The 15968-nt window shown below is 36.6% G+C and overlaps 2 protein-coding genes across 2 annotated transcripts in view; one reads left to right on the plus strand and one right to left on the minus strand.

Moving 5' to 3' along the window:
* LOC136032301 (CD9 antigen-like) overlaps nucleotides 1–6177 on the minus strand; it is a 36489-nt gene extending 30312 nt beyond the window's left edge. Inside the window, exons 1-2 of the mRNA XM_065712585.1 lie at nucleotides 6015–6177; nucleotides 2679–2873 (exon numbers count right to left, since the gene is read on the minus strand). Coding sequence (XP_065568657.1) covers nucleotides 2679–2873; nucleotides 6015–6080 — 261 coding nt within the window. The 5' untranslated portion in view covers nucleotides 6081–6177. The remainder of the gene's footprint in view (nucleotides 1–2678; nucleotides 2874–6014) is intronic.
* A 59-nt stretch (nucleotides 6178–6236) lies between these two features.
* The window catches only part of LOC136032302 (splicing factor C9orf78-like), a 43171-nt gene continuing 33439 nt past the window's right edge, over nucleotides 6237–15968 (plus strand). Inside the window, exon 1 of the mRNA XM_065712586.1 lies at nucleotides 6237–6360. Within this exon, the coding sequence (XP_065568658.1) occupies nucleotides 6281–6360 (80 nt within the window). The 5' untranslated portion in view covers nucleotides 6237–6280. The remainder of the gene's footprint in view (nucleotides 6361–15968) is intronic.

The raw sequence follows: 15968 nt of genomic DNA on the forward strand, positions 1-15968 counted from the left end.
TAAAAAAAAAACTAAAATAAGTATTTTTCATAACCTGAGGGGGAAGGTGAAGACCCTCTCATGCTCCCCCTAATTGACGCCCCTGGTTATGTTCTTATTTGTTTTTAAAAATCATATGATAACCCTCCTCCTCTTTACAACTATACTTCTGTGTATCTGTATGAAACTCTTAAGTCTTTTTCTCTTGGCAACTTTCTACTGTTTTGAATATTTTTCGTTTTCAATATTGTTTTGACTATAATTTTTATTATAGACTACTTTTAACCAAGATGATGCAGAGCCCATTCACACAAGTTACAATCGCCAAGGCTAGAATTGAAATGATTCACAAAACTTCCTTAGCTATTTTGTAAAGGTCTAGCCTACAACAGTCCTTTGGGAAGTTCAAAATATTATAAAAGCTGCAACAGAGCACCATACAAAGCTTTAGCAGCTTTGTTAATTAAGGTTGCCAAAGAGGGTCACAAAAGACAAATACTACTGTCAACTAACATTAGTGCCAGCACTTAAAGTTGCAAATTGAGAAGATTGAATAAATAGCAAGTGCCTTAGGGGGAAGAAGATCTCCTCTCTAGTGCACAAATGTGGCTTTTTGAACAAAACATTTATAGCTGGTCTACTTCTTAAATATTTTTGTGGTCATATTATAAGCTTAACCTCTTGAAATAAAATGATGGGCTTCCAACCTAAGTCTCCACCCCCTCAAGTTGGAGGATTATATGCGTTCCAGTGTTTGTAGGTATGTAGTCACTCATTAAAAAATTCCGTGAAACTTTAATACCAACATTTATTCAAACTGAAAAGTAAGTTAATGATTGAACATTTCAACAAATTTATTTACCGTACTTTATTTTATCTTCAGGCAGAGAATTATTGCTGAAAAGTTTTCAAGTGTGACTCATAGACTTGGAGGTTTTAGCCATTTTTTCGGAAGTCTGACAATTCAGCCTTGTCAAGTTCATTACCACTAGAGGACTTACTATAATCGTAATTCCTCCTGATCATCTTATTAAAAAATCTTTACAATAACAATTTCGAAATTTACAACAAATCTTCAGAAGAAATCTATTTATGATAAAAAAAAGATGGATTTCAAATTTCAAAATTGCAAAATTTCTTGAATGTCATAAGTTATTGAAAGAAAATTATATGACCAGTAAAATAATGAGGAAAAGGGAACGGATAAGAATTAATCCTTATGGCCCTCCTTAACTGGAGTTTGATTTATTCATGATACTATGTTTAACCAAAGAACAAGATATCACAAAAAAAATGCTTCAATTAAAACACTTTCATTGTTACAAGTATGCAAGTACTGAAGAGATCAAAAAAAAAAAAATTTACTTAGGTCTATTTCATACTATATTTTTTGTCTGTAGGCCTACAAATTTAAACATTAGCTGGCTGGTGATTCCCAAAGACAACACCTTCAAATGAGGCATGCACTTTCTTAAACTGTTGTGTCATAACATTTTTAGCTTATATTTCACCCACGTTCCTTTTTTTAATTCATTGCCTGCTACTACCAAAAACTGTGTATGCAGTTTTTAGTGCAGCATCACATTTTATCACATTAAACTAATAAAATAAATTTGACAATTTTTTTTTATGTAGAAATTTAAACTTTAACTACCTGGTGATTCCCAAAGAAAACATCTTCAAAAGAGGCATGCACTTTCTTAAACTGTTGTGTCATAGCATTTTCAGCTTATATTTCACCCATGTTCCTTTTTTTTAATTCATTGCCTGCTACTACCAAAAACTGTGTATGCAGTGTATAATCACATTTTATCACATTAAACTAATAAGATATATCTGACAATATTTTTTGTATGTAAAAATTTAAACATTAACTAGCTAGTGATTCCTACAGTGTATACAGTTTTTAGTTCAGTATTGCATTTTATAACTATTAAGATAAATTTGACAATATTTTTGGAAGGTAAAAATTTAAGCATTAACTAGGTGATGATTCCCAAAGACAACACCTTCAAAAGAGGCATGCACTTTCTTAAGCTGTTTGGTGTCATAACATTTTTAGCTTATATTTCACTCATATTCATTTTTTTTTAATTCATTGCCTGCTACTACCAAAACAGTGAATACAGTTATTATGTTCAGTTTTTAGTGCGGTATCACATTTTATCACATTAAACTAATAAAACAAATTAGACAATTTTTTAATGCAGAAATTTAAACTTTAACTAGTTGGTGATTCCCAAAGAAAACACCTTCAAAAGAGGCATGCACTTTCTTAAACTGTCATGCCTGTCTTAAACAGGTCAAGTCTTTATAAGTGGCTTTATTTTTGGATTTAGTGAACAAAAGTTGACTATCCTTAAAAATTCAAAAAATGGACTTCTTTAGTTGGTGATTCTGAACATAAACTGTGACTCTAAGCTGATAAGTGATCATCAGAGTGTATTTACTGGTAAAAAATTTCCAACAAAATACTAGTGATAAAACCAAACTTTAAGATGACCCTTTTAACCAGAGTAGTCAAGAAGTCTTAAAATTGCCTTTAAAAATGACATGATCCATACAGTTCCACAGACAAATACCTTAATTTACATAAATAGCTGACTTAAAACAGAAACTATAAAAAAATTCATCCAAAACTTCCAAAATTTTTTTTGCGTATTTTCTGCAAAAAAATATATTTATTAGAGCAGACTCACCGTTGTCAGCATACACTGACTTTCTCTAAAGGCTCCACAGCATCCAAGAAATCCAACTAAAGTCATCAAAACGCCAGCAGTAATCAGGAAGTAAGTTCCCTTCAGGTAAGAAGAGGCATCTTCAGCAACTTTTATATACAGATCACTATCCAACAGCAGCCACAGAGATAATGCCAACAATGCTACACCAGCCAACTATAGGATAAAAGATACATTAAAATCCCACATTAAACTGCACACTGAGAATTTGAATAAAAGCAAACAAAATGAAAAAAATATATTTAGGGCGGGTAAGGGTAATGGATGGTTACTCATGCCCCACGCGTGGAGAAAATGCTGAGGATCTGCTTCATTTCATGGCCCTTTGTCCTGAATCACAGGATTTAAGGAAAGAATTATATTTTGGTAATTTGGGGACAAGTGACTGGTTGGTTTCAAGGATGGGATCAAAACATTACGGGACAATAAGGAAGATAGTAAAATATATCAAACTGAGAATAACACAGAGATATTTTTGTCAGGGGGGAGGGGGAAAGTTGAGTGCTGAAAATAATGGTGTATGTGTGAATGTTTTTTTTACCCCTTGTGGCTTTAGAGCATCAAATATCTAAATATCTATGGATGTATGTAGTAATATGGAAAAGAAATATGTACACATACAGGGTTTGAAAAATGATGTGTTCTGGGCTGTGAAATATCTATACTCTGGCCACTGAAAACAAATAAAATTACATATATTTTCTTTTACATTTACAATATTGAAAAAAAAAACAAAAAAACAGAGAAACAACATCCTGAAGTGCTAAGTTTTCAGCAATTAATATTATTATCTATCAAATATTCAGTTTATTCTCATTAATTTCTCCCAAGAAGCATATAGTTTTCAAGAAAACACAAATGAAACAATAGACTTTAGACTCTTGTGGCTAGGAGAGTGGTCAATAGCCAAACTCCTGTTTGTAGCGATTTTTTTTTATTTTATAATTTTAATTTTTACAATAAAGTTTATTACAATAAAGTTTATTTACAATATTTAATTTAATTTATAATATTTACAATAAAGTTTATTTTACAATATTTAATTTAATTTTTACTTGTTTTATGATTTACTTATTCATCTATACTAGTACCTATTATCTGTATGTGTAATATAGAGAGTCAGAGTTTTGGTAAATTATAGCTGAATGAGAAAATTTCAAGGGTTACAGTAGTAATTGGTTATAACTCATAAAATCTAGTTAATTGAAGCCTTCAAGCAGGGTTGTAGAGTTGAAGTTTTAGTAATTTTTTTGCTGAATAGAGTCAGAGTTAGTACATTGAAATGTCTTAGAGTTGTAGTCAGTTATTTATAACCAACTCTAAATCTATGGCTATGACTGTTTATTCAATTTTTTGTTTCAGGTTCTATTTATTTTTTTAATAGTAACTTCTGGTCATTTTGAGCTTTTAGGAATTTATTTCTGTTGGTCATAACTTTAATATGGCTCTTAGCTTTTCTTTGTTAAACTTCTGATGGAAGTCTTTTTTTTAATTAATACAAAAAAGAAGAAAAGTGATAGGAAATCACATATGATAAACTTCAACTTTCAACTTTTTCTTTATTCAACTTAAAAAATACAAAAACAATATTATGCACCAGCAGAGAGCAGAGATTGTAAGGCTGGGACAGTGCAAAAACATAGAAAAAAACATCAACATCTCATTGTAATAATGATTCCAAAATTTAATATGGCAAAAGACAAACAAAATAGAAAAGAACTCATAAAAGAGAAGTAACAAGGATAAGTAAATAAATAAATAGCAGGCAGGAAGGGTGTGGGAGGCCATCCCAGACACAGGGACACAAAAACAAAACACACAAATAAGAAGATCAAATAATTTTATTTTCCATCATCAATGGTGAATAATCAAAATTTTAGCAAACAATCTTTAATATTTCCTTTTATAAATTTAACTGAGATTTTTGGGATGGATCAAACAGAATTTTATCATTCAGCTTATAATTGTTAGCAATGAAGGGTATTTGATACCTAATTGAAAACCTTGACCTTTCAGAACTTACAAAAGGAATACAGTACATCCCAGACCTCTGACAATCCAAATGAGGAAGTAAAATTAACAGAGATTTGTCATAGAAATAATTTTTAGAGTTTTGGATTTGAAAATGCCATATGGAAGTATTTAATATTCATATATCATTTAAATCTAACAAATTTAAGAAGAAGAGTAATGTTTTAGTTTCCAAAACATTTTCAAGTTTTGGAGGTTGATGTAAGAAATTTCTAAGTATTCTTATTGCCCAATTTTGTAGTACCTGTAAGGGTTTTATATGCTTCCAAAATGTATTAAGATATACAACTGAGCAGTAATTCAAATAAGAAGTAATTAGAGAGTGGTAAATTATTTTTAAAATGGTAAAGGGAAAAATATTCTGTTAAACTGTTAATATTCTGAAAAATATTCTGGTTTATAAATAAACCATAGTTATTTTTATAACAAATTCAATATGACCCATAAAAATATATGCTAGTTAGAAAAACTGCTGTATGTTGATGATTTCCTTCTGGTTAATGATTTTAGGGCTGAATAAACTAATTTAAATTAATTAAACCAATTTGTGGATGATTAAAAGGATTTGATTTCTTCAAATTGCTTTGTAGAACTCAGCATCAACTGACCATCCAGAGCTAGATTTAAAGCTTAGACACTTCTAGGCTCATGCATTTGTGTTCACCTACATGAGAGGTCTATTGTACCTATTATAGGCTACCTATTGATATTTTGACAAAGCAACAGTCTACCTTAATTCTCAGTTACTAGGCTATTTGCTTTTTCTCTATCTTTAATTCCAAAAATGCAATTCCTGTTATTTGATAGAACTCTGAGCCATATCAATGTTTTTTTTTCCAAAATCTAGGAGACGTATTTGCATGTCTTTAAAACTTTATAAATTGGGATTGAGCAGAGTTGTGAAGCTGAAAACAATTTTGTTGTACTTTATTCAAGTAGAATATCTAGGCTATTTTGCAAGGTTTTACTTTTGTAAAACACATATTTTTAAACATCATCAAAGGTCAGGACCCTCTATAGGGAGAGGAAGTGGAGGTAGGTACTTTCAAATAACTTCCCAGGACATACTTTAGCCTGTAGGCTAGACCCATCCCTGAAAGTTTCATTTTCTAACCTAGCCTCTTTCCAAGACAGCAAAAAGTCCCTAAACTAGAATTTCCATTGGTATAGACCTGTAAAGTAGGCAAACTTCTAAAACCTAGAAAATTTCAGAATTGGGTTAGCCTAAGGTGACTACAAATTTCTTGAAAAACATAGATTACATACCCAAAATATCAGATTGAACAGCCAAACTAAACACTTTAAACAACCAAAACACTGCTTCAATGCCATTCTGAAATTACAGCTCCTTAAAATATCCTTTGTATTTCCTTGTCTTCACTTCCTCACAACAAAATTCACTGACTAAAATTTGTTTCTTCAAAGAAATCTAAAATCTCTGATAAAAGCATGTCATATATACAGAGACATCTAAATATAAAGGATATTTAAATGCAAAGACAAATTAGCGTGAAAATTTAACTATTGTAGACATGGAAAATATAAAAATCAAGAAAAAAATAAGAAATTTGAGGCAAAAATTTCCTGACAACGAAGAAGAAACTAGCTCATCGTAAGTATAAAGAAGCATAAGCTTATTTATCTAAAGCAGTTTTACTAGAACTTTCTGAGAGAATCCCTCTAGGCTACTTGTGAAAACAATCATTTGTTCAACAGACAGGTGGATTTGATCATCCAGTTCTACTTTGGTTGAAAGGCCTAAGGCTCTAAGTTGAACTAGGCCTAAGGCTCTATCAGTTTCAACAAGAGATGGATTATGGGAGGATGAGAGCAAAAACAAATTACCTTAAATTGCAGCTTGGAGCAATCTAAGGATTTTCCCTTGTAGAAATTCCAGAGTTGATTATACATGACACATAGTTGAATATGTACACTTGACTAGTGGTTTGATGTTGCTGATTCAAGTGCTTTGCAGTTATTCTTCCAATCTTTTGTTGACCATTCATTGTCAAGATGGCTCTTAAAGCTGTTTGTGGTTTGGGCAGCAATGGTATCTGGCAGTAATTTGTTTCAGAGGTTGGCAACTTGGTTGGTAAGAAAATGGCTGCTTTGCTGTTTTGAGGAGAAATGCCTGGATAACTGTAAGTTATGTCCCCTTGTACAAGAGTCCTGAGACACCAGAGGATAGAGACCAAGAAGTGTCTATGAATTAATAAGCTTATGAACCAGAATGGTATCACCCTTTCTTCTTCTATAAACCAGATTTGGGAGTTTCAGCTTGCATAGCCTTGTAGGCTAAGGTTTATACCCTACAAGTCCTTCTTACAGTCCACTCACCCTCTTAGCAGCTCTTCTCTGGACATCTTTGAGAATTTTAAAATCTTTTTTTAAAACGGGGGATGCAAGGACCATACCTGTCTCAAGCCTTGGCTGAACAAGTTCTTTATACAAAAGACTCAGAATTTTAGGAGAATGGGAAGAAATTGTTCTTTTTATGAGCCCTAATCATGAGCTAGCTGATGCTGGTGCCTTCTCTGCATGAGTGCTAAATTTAAGATGATTGTCAACAATTACTCCTAGGTCATGTACTTCCAACACTGGAGAAAGGGACTGACCATAAAGAGAGTAAGTTGCATTGATATTCTTATGTCCAAAGTGTAAAACATGGCATTTTCACACATTGAAAGTGAGTAGCCCAGATTTTGCCCACATGCTAAGAGATCAAGGTCTTTCTGAAGTTTGGAAGTTTCCTTAAGAGTGCTAGCTGGATCAATTACCTTGGAATCATTAGCATATAGTGGCATCCTGCTTTTAAGTGCTAGAGGAGCATCATTTATGAAAATATTGAACATAGTAGGGCCAAGCATACTACCCTGTGGAACCCCACTGATAACAATCTCAGAGGAGGAGAGGATAGGAGAGGACAAGTCTTAATTCAGAGTTCGTTCAGTAAACACCTCTTTTTGGATATTAACCTTACAATTGAGTAAGGCTTCAACCTTTGTGATTTCCCTAGAGACATTTATTATAAGGCTTCAACCTGTGTATTTTCCTAGAGACATTATTATCCGATTGTTTAGATTTATTTGTTATTGACATTTTTACCACTTGAATTTGAAATCGATATTCAAATATCAAATATCTTGGGACTTTGAACTTGATAAGTACCTACAGTGAATTTCTGACCTACAATAACTATCAAGATTTTGACATTAGAACTGGTTTAATGGACTATGCTTTTGGATTGTCTTTGGGACTTGTAAGATGGGTGAGAAACTGATATTAAATGCAGTATTGAACTTCATTAGCAGAGCACTTAACAATGGCATTAAAATGGAATCAATTATCAAATCAGCAGTAGGCTACAACAACTGTGAGACAATTATACTAGCTAAACAAATTCTCCATACAGAACTTAATGAGCCTAATAGAGTAGTAATCTGTGCCAAAGATGAGGACAATACTCTCGAAATGTCGAAAACCTTAGTAAACGCCACAAAGCAAAAAGTGAACATTCCTAAATTCGTGATATTCAGCCCCTGTGAAGTTCCCGCAATAGGTGATGCCGTTAGCGCCACAGCTATTTCTAAAATAAACGAAATGTCTAGGAAGTTGGACGGTGCTCTAGCAACACTAAACCACCCTCAAATGAGCCTGCCTAAGCCCTCTCAGCAATCCTTAAATTGTGCACCCCCCTCAAAGCCTTCATATGCTGTTATGGTGAAAACCCACCAACCAACCTTAAAGGCCCAAACGAACGCAAGGTTTTCTTGGACTCCATATGCCAGAACTCTGTGGAAGACGTTACAGAATTAAAGCGCACCAAAAACGAGTGGAAACTTGTCATTCAAACTAAGACAGCAGCCACGAAAATAGTTGAAACTATGAAAACATCAAGTCCAAGTCTAAATGCCTCATTAAAAGAATCTGCTTATATTGGCGTGGTCAAGCGTGTGCTGGAGGATATCGATCACTCAAAGCTCAAAGAATTAATACCAAAATGTACAAAGGTAACCCAGTGTGGAAAGTCAAGAACATATAAAGTATATTTTCAGACGTGGAGTGATCTTGAAGTTTTCCTTGAAAACTTGGTTTGAATTGGCTACAAACGATTACAAGCCCAAGAATTTGTCTTCCTTCCGCGCCGTTGTTTCAACTGCCACAGGATAGGCCATCTAGCTTCCAACTGTGAAAATCCATCAACATGTTCAAAATATGGCTTGCATGAGCACATTTCCACGTGCAAAACTCCCTTTTTGTGTAGAGTGTAAAGTGCCGGGTCATACCTGCTACAGTATTAGTTGTCCCAAAAACAGGCAACTACAGAAATCATGAGCAAGTGCTATAGCTTCATTTCATGGAACATCAATGGCTCGTTCATTGAGAAGCTCCCGATCCTTAGTGATTTAAGTGTCAAACATGACGTAGTGTGCATTCAAGAGCACTTTATTACTGTGCAAAGTGAAAACCTGCTAGAACTGAATCATACCACGAAGGCCTACAAAGTCCCAGCTAAACAGAGCTGCAGCCAAGGAAGACCTTCAGGAGGCCTAGCTACGTTTGTTTGGTCATGTGTTCTGTCCAGTCTATTCAAAAAGTCTGACAATTTTCTTGCAGTACAAATTGAAAGTTGTGTATTTATTAATGTGTATTTGCCAACAGATTATAAAGATGAGCGTTCAGAACATCTTTTTGCCCTTTCTTGTAAGAAACTAAATTCATGTATATCTAAAATTAAGCGCCAGGGTTTTTCTTGTGTAGTAATTGGAGATTTCAACTGCAACCATCCTGAGATTTCTTCTCTATAATCATCTTGTACCTCTTTGATTAAGAATCTTTTTGGTGATTACCTTGCTGTGGTAGGAAAAGATAGGGATTTTATATATATTCACAGCTCCTCCAGTGTGTCAAATCTAGACCATGTTGCCATTTCTCATAATTTAACTGTTCAAAATGTTTGGGTAGTAACGGACTATCAAATTTCTGACCACCTTCCTGTCTCGTCTTCTGTACATATTGTCTCTTCGAATGGTCACCAAACCCGCCAGGAAACTCAACAGCCTAAATTTCGTCTGTATTGGCTTAAGGCTGATAAGCAACTATTTATTCTGGCGACAGAAGAAATTCTTAACAAAATCCGTATTCCCTTTAATCTCCTCCAAAAACCGAAAGATCTCTCTAAAGAAGAAGTCCGAATTTGTCTCAATATTTATTGTACTGAAATTTGTCACGCTCTCCTTCATGCTGAGAGGTTAGCGGTACCTAAAGTAAAAGTTCGTAAGGGGATGGTGCAAAAATGGCCCAAAAATCATTTGCTGGTAGCTGCTTGTCATCAAGAAAAATCCTGGTTTTTGGTATGGAAAGATTGTGGGCGCCCAAGATCTGGTATCATTATTAGCATCAGACTGACTACGAAGCGTAGATTCTCGAAGGAGCTCTCCCTCCACCGCAAATCTCTCGTTGATAGCTATTCCACCCATGCAAAACAGGATCGAAATTTTCTTTTCAAGTCTGTATCTTTGGCAAAGCCTACCCCTCTGTTGTTTCCGTCTGAAATCTCTGTCGAGGATTGGTATTCTTATTATGCAAGTGAATTTGCTGCTCCTAACCCCCATCTTGAAGATATGTACGAGAGAGAAAAGGATGAGTTCCTTGATAAGCTTCCGCATGGTGATTTTGTTGTCAGTTTAGAGTCCGTTATTCAAGCAATTCGTTGGTTGAAAAATAAGTCTTCTTGCGGAATTGACCGGGTTAGCGCTATCCATATTAAACATGGTGGTTCGGTTCTCGCTATGCATCTTTCGCTTCTTATGCAGATGATCTTCATGCAAGGTGTTGTTCCCTCATCCTTCTGCGTAGGGGATCTTACCCCCATTCCGAAGAAAGGGGAAAATGAAATCAAATGCTCGTCTTTCCACCCCATTACAGTCGCCACATCTTTATGTAAACTATTCGAGCTTCTATTCATTAATGAACTGGAAACTAAATGCTACACCCCGCCACGTCAATTCGGATTTAAGCGCCACACTGGCTGTGCCGATGCCTTAACGGCTGTAGTGAGTGTGCTACTCGATGCGGATTTTTCTGGAGAGAGCATAGCCTTAGCTAGTCATGACATCAGCCGTGCATTTGATTCACTCATACACGCTGCAATGTTATTAAAAGCTTCACAACAAGGTCTAAGTCCCTGCATAGTTCTATCCCTACCTGATATGTACTCGAGGCTGTCCATTCGCCTAAAGCTTCCTCCCGATAAAAATTTGCCTCCCCGGCCTCATGAAAAATTAATCCCCGTTTTGAAGGGTGCCCGCCAGGGAGCTGTCTCCTCCCCTCATTTGTTCAATAATTATGTTCTTCAAGCACAAGATAAATGCGCAACCTCATGCATTCTTTCCTCTGTAGACACCTCCTTAGTATGCTATGCCGACGACGTCTTGAACTTAAGTAGAACATTACAAAAAGCTTCTGACATTTTGAAATGCTTAAAACCGAATATCCAAAACTTGGCTTCAATTTTAACACTGAGAAAACCGAGATAGTTCTTTTCAATTGGCAAAAAACACCACACGTGCCTTCACTGCTTTTTGGTGAAAATCTCATGAATACTGCTGACCACATAAATTACCTCGGAGTCCCTATTGGCTCGTCTCTAAGGCATACACGTCTTCTACCGATCAAACACCTCAATCGACGAATCTCCGGCTCGTATGCATCCATAGTCTCTGCTAAATTCCGTTTTAGCCGCCCCCTCCTTGCCAGCCTATATAACGCTACTGTTTTACCTCATATTCTGTACCTGGCACCATTTTGGAAACTATTCTTGAAGGCTGAATAGTCTAAAATCCGTGCGCTTTTCTTCCGTTTTGCTAAATACCTCCTACGTTTTCCTCCCTGGTACAGAAACTCAATCCTCATTAAAAAGTATCACATAACCGACCCTCATGTTGCAGTTGAAAATGTAATCAAAAGACAGAGTAGGTTGTATGAAAAGTGTGGTTCAATCCCGCTTTCTGGGGCTATAATGAAAGAAAGGTTGAGATGGCTAGGCCACGTTCTACGGATGAAGGATGACAGATTACCGAAGGTTGTCCTTTTTGGCCAACCGTCTAGGGCTACACGGAAAGCAGGTCGTCCTTGTCTGGGTTGGGAGGATGTCATAAATAAAGATTTAAAGGAAATGGGAACTTCCTGGGAGGGTGTAAAGAGGAAGGCTTTAAATAGATTAGGTTGGAGGAGGAGCGTGCGTGGCTGTGTTGGCCTCAGGCGGCTTGGTGCTGCAGTGAGTTATTAATAGTAGTAGTAGTATTTATATGTTCGTGCTCCATCTTTTTCATTTCGTATGATTGACGGGTTTTCAAATAAATAAATAAATAAATAGGATTGCCATATGCATCAAATAGTCTCACATGCTGAACACAATTCCTCAAGAAATCCAGAATCCATATAAGAATTTTTTCCTCCAAACCAATAGATTGTAGCTTGAGCTCAAGTCTCTTATGACAGTCTTTGTCAAATGCTTTTGAAAAATCAAGAAGGATCATGCTAACAGGGATTCCCAACTCCAGTAGTTTTGTAGTACAGTCATATGACTAGAGCAGACTAGTGTCAACTGATCTGTTGCTTCAGAACCATGTTGAGAGCTGTTGAGAAGATGATTCTGATCAAGATGCTCAATAACTTCTTTGTTGACAATACGTTCAAGAAGCTTAACAACAACAGATGTAATACTAATAGGCTAGTAGTTTTCTGCAGAATCTTTCCTTCCCTTTTTATGAATGGGGGTAATATGTGCCACTTTCCATTCTGCAGGAAGCTTTGAGCTATCAAGAGATAGTCTGATGAGCTTTGAGAGTGAGTATGCTATTTGTTCTGCACTTATGTAAAAGACAGGGGTGGAGGCCATCTGGCCCTGCAGATTTATTTACATCCAACAAAGCAGGCTGTTTCAAAACAGACTCCTCAGTCAGCTCAAGAGGTGGCATTGGTTGAGTAACAGTATATAAGGGAGGAGCTGTGAGCTGACTAGCAGTTTCTGGTGTGAAAGCTGATGCAAACTGGCTATTTAGAATCGTGGCTTTAATAGATGGGTCTGAAACTGTCTGACCATGATGGGTCAAGTCAGGGACAGAGTGACTATTTCAACATTTAACAGAAGCATACTGCCAAAACAGCTTGGGGTTATTTTTTATATTTTCAGCTAACCTTTCTTCATGACTCTTCTTCAGTTGTTTGATAGAATTGGTGGCCTCATTCCTTGCCTTTTGATACTTCTGATAGCTTGCAGTTGTTTTCTTTTTTTTAAAGTGTTTTCAGGTTTGATTCTTCCTGTTCAGTAGTTTGCTAGTTAGAAAGGTCATGAAGGGTAGTGTTTTTGCCTGTCTCTTCCAAAATGTTCTAGTATAAGCTTTTTCAAAAACTACTAAAACAGCTTTGAATTTTTGCCAAGATTCACCAAATATAATGATATGGCCGATTCTCTAGCAGCAAAGGCTTCCATGTTAATTCCTAATCCTTCCTCTGACCTCAATCCATGAGATATTATCAGGCAAAGATCCAATGTTAATCACAGTAAATTAATTTTATCTCCATTTCATACAAGATTAAATACAGTTCTACATTGCTGGCTGAAATCAGGTGCCCTACTTCTAAGTAGCTTGTTATTTAATTGGAAGCTACATCATTCCCCTTTATGCCGAGTCTGCTTTTCAGCAGATGAAACAGTCCAGCATATATTATTTGATTGCCAGGCTCAGAGTGAGGAGACTATTGCTCTTAAGCGTTTCTGCTCCTTGGCTAAGATTCCAAATACTTATATAGCTATCCTCGATTCTAACCTGCCATGGGAAATTGATTGTAAGATATCTAAGGCTGCAATTGATATCTTAAAGAAGAGAAATATTGTTGAATAATGATTAAAGCTTGAAGAAGTCAATTTTTAAAAGGACATGATTTATATATAGTTTTTGATTGTGCAGAAGAGAGTGGGAATGAGTAGGAAGAGCTGTATTGGTACTGGCCCGCCTAGTGGCCTTAAACTGTTGGGGACAGATAGCTCAGGTACTCGCACTTCCCACAATCAATAATAATGTATTATTGTTCATAATTGCATACATTCATTGCTTGCAGACTGGAGGAGAATAGCGCTTCTAGTGGCTAGTTTTTCTGAAGAAGAATTATTTGCAAATATTTTCTGACGGGTTCTTGCAATAAAAGTTCGTGCTTGTTTGACCATGTTTCAATTTGTTCCGTTTTTATGTCGGGTCGTTGTTTCGGTTGTGACAAGTATCATGTTTTTATACCAAAGTCGTTTAGTAGGTTATTCTCTAAGCCACAAGCTATACCTTCGCATGTGCACGATCCTAGTTCTAAGAATTTGACAAAAAACGGAGATGGATTTCGGAGGGAGGCCCCGCCCTTTTTAGGCCAGCGTCGAAAGCACTCACGACCCCATCCTCCCCTTGGCCAGGTTCCTGTCGACACCCATTCTTATCCCCCTGCATTTTCAGCCCAACAATTAATAAACCCTTCCCGATTACATACTCCCCCGCCTTACCCCTTGTTATCTCCTCCTCCTCTCCGTATACAGAAGTCCTATTTCCTTCCCCCTTACAGTATGCTGCCCCATACCCTCCCTACTCCGCCGCAAACCAGCAATTTCTTGACGGACATGAATCACTATTCCCACCCAGCCCCCCTTTCCCAGCACCTTACGAAACCCCAGCCCATTCGTTTTATCCCTCGTGCCTACCCTGTAAACGTGACTCAGGTCTGAGATTTTTTGCGCCCAATAATTGTCATATAATAAGTCCTCGTGCTTCGTCCATATCCTTGCCCGTCCCCCCACATCCAAATCCCCAAAGCAAATCCTTCTCTTACCCCTCTTCTCCAAAGCATAATAAAATTAAATTAAAACCCTACCCCCCAGGAAATTCTCAAACCCATCAAGTTTCCCTGTCGCGATTCCCCAATCGGTTTGTTTTTCCTAAACTTTTAGTTACTAATGCTGAAAGTCTTAATTTTGAAAAGCTTACTGAACTCGAGGTGGTTTCAGAATCACATTTGATAGATATTATAATGTTAAGAAGACTAAGTCACTAAGGTTAGGAATAAGTGAAGATGAACAGGTGACCTTAGGTAACGAAAAGATTGATCAGGTTGGGAGCTTCAGTTACCTTGGTAGTATTATTAGTAAAGATGGTGGGAGCAGTGAAGATGTTAAAAGTAGAATAGCTAAAGCTCAGGGTGTTTTTTCACAGTTAAAAAAAGTTTGGAAGAATAGAAAGATAAGCCTACAAACCAAGATTAGAATATTGGAAGCTACAGTGATGACAGTGGTCAAATATGGCTCTGAAGCATGGACACTCCGAAAAGCAGATGAAAATTTACTAGATGTTTTCCAGAGAAATTGCCTACGGATTGTTCTGGGTACCCGGCTGACTGACCGTATTTCAAACAGTAGGTTGTACGAAAAGTGTGGTTCAATCCCGCTTTCTGGGGCTATAATGAAAGAAAGGTTGAGATGGCTAGGCCACGTTCTACGGATGAAGGATGACAGATTACCGAAGATTGTCCTTTTTGGCCAACCGTCTGGGGCTACACGGAAAGCAGGTCGTCCTTGTCTGGGTTGGGAGGATGTCATAAATAAGGATTTAAAGGAAATGGGAACTTCCTGGGAGGGTGTAAAGAGGGAGGCTTTAAATAGATTAGGTTGGAGGAGGAGCGTGCGTAGCTGTGTTGGCCTCAGGCGGCTTGGTGCTGCAGTGAGTTATTAGTAGTAGTAGTAGTAGTTACTGAAGTTCAATCCCATGACCCAGGGTCCCTACACCTGACAAATTATTCAGAGTTTATTAAACTCCGTCCTTCAGACCACCCACTCGGGAAAAAAGGTGGCGGAGTTCTGTTTTTTACTAAGAGTCACCTTTACCCAAAGGTTATTCAAGTCCCTAATTTATCCGAGTATGATGAAGTCCTCTGGCTAAGTGTTAGACCAAAAGTACTCCTTCGTCCATTTAGTATTATTGCAATAGCTGTTTTCTATTATTCCCCAAATCAAAATATCGAGTCAAAACGTAATTTTGTCCAGCAATTACAGGCAAGTGCTGATTTTGTTATTTCTAATTACCCCAATGCTGGCCTTTTTTTAGTTGGCGATGCCAACGACCTTAAAATGGATTCCTTTTGTGCTTCACTTAAAGTAAAACAAATTGTTAAAACACCGAC

Source organism: Artemia franciscana, chromosome 10 (genome assembly GCF_032884065.1).
Source record: "Artemia franciscana chromosome 10, ASM3288406v1, whole genome shotgun sequence".
In the NCBI taxonomy this organism is placed as follows: Eukaryota; Metazoa; Arthropoda; class Branchiopoda; order Anostraca; family Artemiidae; genus Artemia; species Artemia franciscana.